This window comes from Macaca fascicularis, chromosome 7 (genome assembly GCF_037993035.2).
Source record: "Macaca fascicularis isolate 582-1 chromosome 7, T2T-MFA8v1.1".
NCBI lineage: Eukaryota > Metazoa > Chordata > Mammalia > Primates > Cercopithecidae > Macaca > Macaca fascicularis.
The window spans coordinates 69,406,122-69,415,623 of record NC_088381.1 but is presented as its reverse complement, the minus strand read 5'-3'; the positions used below and the strand labels follow the sequence as shown (position 1 = coordinate 69,415,623).

The 9,502-nt window shown below is 49.7% G+C and overlaps 1 protein-coding gene across 12 annotated transcripts in view; it reads left to right on the top strand.

The window, feature by feature from the left end:
• The first annotated feature begins 1,665 nt into the window (after positions 1-1,665).
• ZSCAN2 (zinc finger and SCAN domain containing 2) overlaps positions 1,666-9,502 on the top strand; it is a 61,191-nt gene continuing 53,354 nt past the window's right edge. For 7 of the 12 annotated variants that reach the window (XR_012415313.1, XR_012415312.1, XR_012415311.1 and 4 more), the window contains exons 1-2: positions 1,666-1,796; positions 4,712-5,225. Coding sequence is in view for 9 of the 12 variants with exons in the window: in XM_073996597.1 (XP_073852698.1) it covers positions 4,820-5,225 (406 nt within the window). In the remaining 3 variants the exon portion in view is untranslated. Of the gene's footprint in view, positions 1,849-4,711; positions 5,226-5,358; positions 5,456-8,065; positions 8,973-9,502 lie in introns of those variants that run through there. The other 5 variants (XM_005560404.4, XM_045395946.3, XM_005560401.5 and 2 more) reach the window with 5 other exon arrangements.

The following is a 9,502-nucleotide window of genomic DNA, read 5'->3' as shown; positions in this document are numbered from 1 at the left end:
CACATAATCTTTGGAGTGGTGCAGAGGACTTTCTAACACAATACTCAGAGGCCATAAAAAGACAAGATTAACAAATTTGCAAAAAAAAAAATCAAATTTCTATATTTAATAAACCAGCAGAAAACAAACAGCAAACTGAGAAAAAGTAGAAACTGCTGTGACAAAGAGATAATTTTCTTAATATACAAAGAGCTCTTACAAATAAATCCAATTTAAAAATGGGAAAAGTACCCCGCACGTGGCTCATGCCTGTAATCCCAGCACTTTTGGAGGCCAGGGTGGCTGGATCACCTGAGGTCAGGAATTCAAGACCAGTCTGATCAACATGGTGAAATCCCTGTCTCCACTAAAAATACACAAAATTAGCCGGGTGTGGTGGCGCATGCCTGTAATCCCACCTACTCTGGAGGCTGAGGCAGGAGAATCACCTGAACCTGGCAGGGGAAGATTCAGTGAGCCGAGATCGTGTGAGTGCACTCCAGCCTGGGCGACAGAGAAAAAAAAAAAAGCAGTCATTTCATTGCAGGTGCCTCCGGTAATTGCTCTGTTCAAACATACACAACGATTCTATCACAGACCATTAAGGGTGTCTCTCTCCATTTTTAGATTTTCCACTTGAGTTTCCAGGTAGTTTCTCACCTGTTTTCAAGCAGGGTTGGGGCACCCATTTCTTCAGCAGCGCTAGGGGTAGGAACACAAAGATGGAGGCCAAACTGCCACTCCCGGGAACCCTCCCTTCCCCCATACTGAGATTGATATGTAAGCAACCCAGTGATCAGTACTAAAATGGAGACGTCAGCCGGGTGCAGTGGCTCACACCTGTAATTCCAGCATTTTGGGAGGCTGAGGAGGAAGGACTGCTTGAGCCCAGGGGTTCGAGGCCAGCCTGGGCAACATATGGAGATCCTGTCTCTATGAAATGTAGATCCTGTCTCTCTGTGTGTGTATAAAAATATATATACATAAATATATATTTTTTTAAAAATAAAATGGGGACGTCCAACAGGTGTACTAGGGGCGGTGTCTCTGCCTGGGGAGGTGGTGATGACAGGGCAGGTTTCACCCAGGAGAAGCTGGAAGAATGGGAGTTCCGCGGCAGAGGAGGCGGGGCAGACGTTCCTCCAAACACAGGAATACCACGTGCGAAAACACAGGGGTGTGCGAAGATCGAGTGCCTGTGTACAGCTGCAAACTGGGGGAAAGGCGCCAGGCTTGGGCGATGAGGATTTGTTCCCCCATGGCCTCCCTTCCTGCCCAGGGTCTGCTCTCGCCGGTCGAGGGTGCCTGACAATACTCCTTGCCACAGGGTTCGCAGCTGAAAAGGTCCTTCAAGTCCGGTCATCCAACTTTCACTTTTTATAGACAAATATACAGAGGCCTTAGATAAGTGAAACGGCTTGTCTCGGGTTACAGCTCTGGCCAACACAGGGGTTCTGACGGTCAGTCCGCGGATTTTCCTGCCTCTGACCCGCGGGCACTGCCCAGGCTATCAGCCCCAAACCCTGCTGCGGAGACCGCGGTCAGTTTCGCCTCCGGGCGGACTACATCTCCCACAATGCCTTGGGCCCAGCCTCCCTCCCGCCTCCCGGCTGGGTGCCGTCTCCACCAATAGAAAGGCAGAATTTCCAGGGCCGTTCTCGGCAGCCAATGAGCGGGGCGATGGGCGGGCCTCTCCCGTCCATTGTTCTCGGTGCCCCACGGGCTTGAGCCGGGGTGAATCCGGAGGGGCCGGGCCGAGCCCAGGGGCGCTTTTGCGCGCGAAGCAGCCGCTAGAGCAGGACCTGGTCTCCCGAGAGGTGAGCCGGAGAGGTAGGCCTGGAGCTGCCGGACTCCGGGCAGTAGCCCGAGGTGAGGGAATAGCGGGCCTGGAGCCAGCTGCCGGCAGCTCTGCTGGGGGAGGGGCGTCGGGGTCGTGCTCAGTGTCCTGCGGGCCCTGCAGCCCAGAGCGCCGGCTCCGCTCCGCGAACCGTCCTGCAGGCGTCTCGCTGGCGGAGAGCTCCTTGCGTCTCCTACCGGGAAACGCAGGCTTTGGACGGGAAGGGGCATTCGACGACATCCCGCGCAGCGTACACGTTTTACAGATGGGGAAACTGAGGTTCAGGGGGGCGTGTCGTGCCCCGAGTCAGACGGCAAATTAGCTGACCGGGCACACTTTTCCCAGGCTCCCAAGTAGGAAGAGTTCTCTTTTACCATATGCCAATGTTTCTTCTAGTCATTTGAGTAAATACACGTTGAGAGCGTGGGTTTTCCCACTAGCTTTTATTTTCTTTTTGTCCTTTTTTTTTTTTTTTTTTTTTTTTGCATTTGTCAACCTTTCTCCCCTTTTCATTGGGGGGGGGGGGGAGTGTTTTTTGAGTCTTTATGATGTAGTAAGGATTTTTTTTTAATTTTTTTATTTTTGAAGAGACTGGGTCTCACTCTGTTGCCCAGGTTGGGCATGAACTCCCGGCCTCCCAAAGGGCTGGAATTACAGGCGTGAGCTGCAGCTCCTGGGCTAACAATAATTTTGTATTGGTTTTATAATGTTCATTTTAAGTCGTTTGCAATTCCACTGCTCTCAGTATTTTGTAGCTGCCGTCCCGTTCTTTTTTCCTGTGAGTTCATTTATCTTTTATTTATTTATTTATTTTTTGAGACGGAGTCTCGCTCTGTCGCCCAGGCTGAGTGCAGTGGCGCCATCTCGGCTCACTGCAAGCTCCGCCTCCCGGGTTCACGCCATTCTCCTGCCTCAGCCTCCCGAGTAGCTGGGATTAGGGGCATGCGCCACTACGCCCGGCGAATTTTGTGTTTTTGGTAGAGACGCGGTTTCTCCATGTTGGTAAGGCTGCTCTCGAACTTCCGACCGCAGGTAATCCGCCCACCTCAACCTCCCAAAGTGCTGGGATTACAGGCGGGAGCCACTGCGCCCAGCCGTGAGTTTATTTTTAAAGGGAATTCAGGACTTACTATGTCTATGGTTTTTCTGCCCTGCTGATTTTGTGTTTATCCATTATTTTCATATCAGAAGGATTATCTTAAATCATTAATGATTAATCTTTGTCAGTGTAATTTTTGAAATATTAAAAACATACAGCGTAATGCACAGATCTTAAATTTCACGTTTGCTGTTGTGCCACCATTGCCAAATGAAGATATTGAAAATTTCCATCATCCCAGAAGGCTCCTTTGAGCCCTTTTCCTATCATTACCACCCAAACGTAGCCATATATTATAGCACAGTTTCTTTTTTTTTTTCTTTTCTTTTTATTTATTTGGTTTTTTGAGACAGAGTCTCGCTCTTTTGCCCAGGCTGGAGTGCAGTGGTACGATCTCGGCTCACTGCAACCTCCTCCTCCCAGGTTCAGGCAGTTCTCCTGCCTCAGCCTCCTGAGTAGCTGGGATTACAGGTGCCCACCACCATGCCTAGCTAATTTTTGTATTTTTGGTAGAGATGGGGTTTCACTATATTGGCCAGGCTGGGCTTGAACTCCTGACCTCAAGTGATCCGCCTGCCGAGGCCTCCCAAAGAGCTGGGATTACAGGCAACCGCGCCCGGCCTATAGCACAGTTTCTAATACATGCTACTATATGTATGTATGTGTCATAGTTTATTAGCCATTCCCTGCTGCTGGATTTTTAAGGACTCAAGTTTTTGGTTATTTTTTTAAGATAAAGTACTGAGGGGCTGAGGCTGGATTGGAGAGTATGGGTATGTTTTAAACTTCATACTTACAGTATGGTAATAATGCAGTTGAGATATTGCCTTTCTTCCAATGAAGCTCAAAGTGCTTTGACATCTGATCCATTGCTAATCCTTAAGATGCCCCCATAAAAACAGAAACATGAGTGTTACTATCTCTATTTATTAGGTGGTCACAGAGTTTGGTGACTAAGTTGTTTGTTAGGTCAAGGTCTCACACACACACTCCTGTGTTGCAGGAGGATGGCCCTGAGTCTGAGCCCTTTCCCCAGAGTGCTGGCAAGGGCAACCGCCAGGAGGAGGTGACCAGGGGACCACAGGGTGCACTCGGCCACCTCTGAGAGCTCTGTCGGCACTGGCTGAGGCCAGAGGTACACACCAAGGAGCAGATGTTAACCATGCTACCAAAGGAAATTCAGGCTTGACTGCAAGTCAAGTCAAGGTCCAAGTCGGAACTGACTTATGAGAGTCCTCAGTATTTCAGTCATGGGTTTTTCCCAGGGACTTTGCATTTCTGATACTCATTCTTTGGTGTTTTGGAAGGAACAATGCTGTATTTTTTGTGCTTGGGATACTTTTTTTGTTTTTGTTTTTGTTTTTGTTTTTGAGACGGAGTCTCACTCTGTTGCCCGGGCTGTAGTGCAGTGGCGAGATCTGTGCTCACTGCAACCTCCGCCTCCTGGGTTCAAGAGATTCTCCTGCCTCAGCCTTCCAAGTAGCAGGGACTACAGGCCCCTGCCACCACACTCGGCTAATTTTTGTATTTTTAATAGAAACGGAGTTTCACCATATCTCAGGTGATCTGCCCACCTCGGCCTCCCAAAGTGCTGGGATTACAGGCATGCGACACCCACCGCCTTCTCTTACCACAGATGTTTTCAGGAATAAGCCATTTTTTCTTTAAGAGGAACAGGAAACGTCTGTTGGCTTGCATATGTGAGGACCACTTGGTGGTCTGACCTGGGCTTTTGTGAGTTAGATTGCTTTAAGACAGTTTACCTATAGATTATGGTTCTCTTTTTTGTTTCTCAGCGGGACTACTTGTTGATATCTGAGGAGGGAAGTGTCTTACCTGAGAGCCTGGCTGGAGAAGACTGGGGTTCAAGGCTTGAAGCCTAAGTGATTGCCCCAGGACCGTGGATGATGGCTGCAGAGATCCCGAGAGTGACCACTCCGCTGAGCCCCTTGGTCCAGGTGCCTCAAGTGGAAGATAGACAGAAGGAGGAGGTCACCACCATGATCCTGGAGGATGACTCCTGGGTGCAGGAAGCTGTGTTGCAGGAGGATGGCCCTGAGTCTGAGCCCTTTCCCCAGAGTGCTGGCAAGGGCAGCTCCCAGGAGGAGGTGACCAGGGGACCACAGGGTGCACTCAGCCGCCTCCGAGAGCTCTGTCGGCGCTGGCTGAGGCCAGAGGTACACACCAAGGAGCAGATGTTAACTGTGCTACCAAAGGAAATTCAGGCTTGGCTGCAAGAGCATCGGCCTGAAAGCAGTGAGGAGGCAGCGGCCCTGGTGGAAGACTTGACCCAGACCCTTCGGGACAGTGGTGAGACGCGGAACCTCATAGGGAGAGGGCGGGAGCACCCTTCCAAGGTGGAGGAGTGCGTTGTGTCGGAGGAGGAGAAGGTGGTGTCCAAGACAGAGTGGGGGTTAGCGCCATCCCTCTGCTCTGTCTGCAGGCAGTCAGCATGTTCATCAGCCTTTTAGTGTCCTCACTGTGTGCAATGTCAGCTCCAGAACTGCAGTGTAGGAGGGGCTTAGAGCTACCTTTGCATTGTAAGCACAGTTTTTACTTCTATGTTTATTTGGAGTGGTTGGGAAGGTGGTGGAAGTTACACAGGGAGGAGATGGAGACCCCTGGCACCTTCACTTGGTTGTACAAGAAACATCCAAATAGTTCTTGCAATTAGAGAAAACAATCTGATATTTTCAACTTTTTTTTTTTTTTTTTGAAACAGAGTCTCACTCTGTCGCCCAGGCTGGGGTGCAGTGGCACGATCTTGGCTTGCTGCAACCTCCGCCTTCTGGGTTCAAGCAGTTCTCCTGCCTCAGCCTCCTGAGTAGCTGGAATTACAGGCACGCGCCACCATGCCTGGCTAAGTTTGTATTTTTAGTAGAGACAGGGTTTCACCATGTTAGCCAGACTGGTCTCAAACTCCTAACCTCGTGATCCGCCCACCTTGGCCTCCTAAAGTGCTGGGATTACAGGTGTAAGCCACCCATGCTTAGCCTCAAAGTGATTATTTTTGTGAAACCAAGAGAAATGACAAGTAAACCAGCTAATAACTAGGGACTTTCTGTGGTATAAAGTAATCATAGGCTCTTAAAATCGTAATTTCAAGCGAGCTCTTTGCAATAGTTACTCTATTTTGTTCCGGTGTTACTAATAAGTATTGGGATCCTGTCTTGCCATTTAACCGCTCTGTCTCCCTCCTGGTTTTCTGTTGTAAACTGGACTCACTTGATGACCAAATATTTACTTCAGATGTACCTGTGCCTTTAGGGCTGTCTCAGGGGTCATAGGATATGGCTGCCTTTGTGTTAATGAGAACTATGGAAGTTCAGAGAAGGGAGCATGGAGAGGAGAGGTCAGGTCAGAGAAGGCTTCCTGGAGGAGGTTACACCTAAGCAGGAGGTTGTAGAAGGGATTAGGGTGTGGCAGCTGAGAGGAGCTGTGCTGAGCAGAGGCTTGGAAGGGCAGAGCCAAGGTAGTTTATACCTTTGGGTAACAGCAGAACTGGCTGATGGGAGTGGCAAGTGTGCTTTTAGGAAGTGGTAGGAAGTAGAGTTTGGGGGAAGGGTGAGTGAGGGCCTGGACTGAATGTCATTGGCCTTAGCAGGTTCTTGAACTAGGGCCCCAGGGGGCATGGGAGGAAGTGGAGTTTGGCAACAGGATGTAGGTTTGATTAGGGTAGTGAGAGGCTAGGGGCAGGAGAGCAGCCAGGAAGCTCCCTTGTCATCGGGTGTGCAGTGGTGGGGGTTGGCCCCAGATGGGGCACATGTGAGAAGGAACTGATAGTCACCATGGCTAGCACTTCCCAAGCTCTTTCTGCAAGTCAGGACATATGCTTAGCATCTAATATGGAAAACTCATGTAATCTTCACCACCCTGGAAGATAAGCAGGATTATCATCACCAGAGATCCCTTAAGATCATATGCCTTTGTACCAGGCAGAACCAAGATTTGAACTTACATGTCTGAGGACATGGCCCATGTTTTTAAGCGCTGTCACATGTATGATTCTAAGAGACACTTCCTAGTGGGTGTTGGAAGTTGGGGATGCAGATGGAATTAAGACAGTGACTAACTCCAGAGCATCTGGCCTGGAGGATTCAGAGGACTGGAAAGAGAAGAGAAGGAAACTGAAGGGGTTTGGGGCAGACTATCACAACCTCCAGGGACTGGGAGAATGAGTAGAGCTGTCCTGTGGAGAAAGGGACTGATGCTGAAGGTCTGCAGTGACCCAACCCTGCCCTGGGCACCTTCATGTCTGTCTCACTAAGAATCCTGTGAGTGGCTGGTGTTGTCATTTCACAGACAGGAAAATGCAAGTTCAGGAAGCTCACTCACATGCCTGTTAAATGGTGGAGCCAGGATTCAAACCCAGACCTGTCTCTTTCTGCATAGAGATCTCAGTTTTACTTGAAGCAAAGTGCTTGATTTTCTTTGGCCCTGAAAAAATAACTTTGAATTTTATTCCTCCTATTAAAATAAGCAAACCTGTCTTCCTACTTTACAGCTGTCTTTGCTTCCCTTCTGGTGGAGGTGAGCAGTTTGAACTTTGGATCTGCAGTCAGATACTGTGGAGGAGAGAGTGGCGGAGGGCTGAGGAGAGGCCTCAGGTTGTTATTTGGTTGGGGAGGCACAGAGCAGAGGTTCAGGTCTCAGCAGGTGTCAGAGGTGATTACAGCCCTTCCCATCCAGCTTGTGGCAGGGCCTCTGCCTTTCATCTTTCACTGGGCACCTGAGATGGGAACCAATGGGGACCATCCCAGACGCGTGAGTTTGTCTGTCCCTGACTTCTGCCTCTGAGATTGTCTTTGTTGGTCTTTGTTTAACAAATGCCCCTGCTTCCTCATGATTGCTCACAGGAGTCCCTGCATTTGTCTTCATCCCTTCTCAAACATTTACTCGACATAAGGCCGCGTGACCTCTATTCTGTTTGTCCTGCTTGGGACCTTTGGACACATTCACCCAGCACAGGACATTTCCAGGCCTGGTTAGTCAGTGGTGGTTTAATGTTTTTCTAACAGGAACCTCTGGGCACTCACGATTCAAGTACCTTCTAATTCTAATGAAGATCAGACCTATGTTAATAGATTAAGAGGCAGAGTTTATGTCTCTCTGTGACTGTTTCCTGAGGACATTTTACTCTCTATACCCAGCCCTAATCCAGATGCATGGAGTTTCTCACCTGAATTCTTGGAGCAGCTGCCAAACTGAACCTGTCTTCAGCTTCTGCCACTTCATCGCAGCTCTTCCACTCCTACCAGAGTGATGGGGCACTCCTGCGTAAAAACCTTCATGAGCTTCCCAGTATCTACCAAATCAAGCATGACCTCCGTGTTCTGCTTGGAATCCGTGACTCTGTGGGACCTGGCCCAGACCCCCGCTGCAGCCTGCTCCCACCTCTGACCCTCCATGCTCTACCCCCACTCCATTCAGATCTTGCTCTTTCTTGAACACAGCCTGTGCTTTTTTTTGAGACAGGGTCTTGCTCCGTCCCCCAGGCTGGAGTGCAGTGGTGCCATCTGGGCTCACCGCAACCTACGCCTCCTGGGTTCAAGTGATTCTCCTGCCTCAGCCTCCCGAGTAACTGGGATTACAGGTGCCCACTACCATGCCTGGCTAATTTTTGTGTTTTTAGTAGAGACAGGGTTTCACCACATTGGCCAGACTGGTCTCGAACTCCTGACCTCAGGTGATCTGCCCACCTCGGCTTCCCAAAGTGCTGGGATTACAGGCGTGAGCCACCGCGCCTGGCCCTTGCTCCTAGATTTTTGGCTTGGAATAGCCTTGTCCCATCTCTGTGTGATAAAATCCCAGTTATTCTTTGAGTGCCCACCCATGGAGACCCTCTTCATTAAAGCTGTTCTTAAACCCTGTCCCTTTTCCCTATCCCCAGTTCCACACACCTAGGAGCACCTCTAATCACCTCTGCTAGAAGTCATCTCCCCCAGAACATTCAGATTTTCTCTCTTGGCTTTTTATCATAGCTCACCTTGTTTTCTGTTTATATGAATATTTGTCTTATTTCTTCTAGGAACCTATAAAATCCTAGAAGACAAGGAACCTGTCTTTTTAAAATTTAATTTTATTTTATTTTTTGAGATGTCGCTCGTCACCCAGGCTGTAGTGCAGTGGCATGATCTTGGCTCACTGCAAGCTCCGCCTCCCAGGTTAAGGCCATTCTCCTGCCTCAGCCTGCTGAGTAGCTGGGACTGCAGGTGCCTGCCACCATGCCCAGCTAATTTTTTGTATTTTTTTTTTTAGTAGAGACGGGGTTTCACCGTGTTAGCCAGGGTGGTTTCGATCTCCTGACCTCGTGATCCGCCCACCTGGGCCTTCCAAAGTGCTGGGATTACAGGCGTGAGACACCGCGCCCAGCCAGAATCTGTCTTTTTCCTTTCTCTTTAATTCCCCCTCTTCCCTCTCTTCCACCCTACTTCCTCTTCCTTTCCCTCTCCCTTCAATATCTTGAACCTCTGAGCCCCACCCTAGAACTCCTGAATCAGACACTTTGAGGGTGGCTGGGCCCGATGGCTCATGGCTGTAATCCCATGTCTTTGTGAGGCCGAGGCGGGTGGATCACTCAAGGCCAG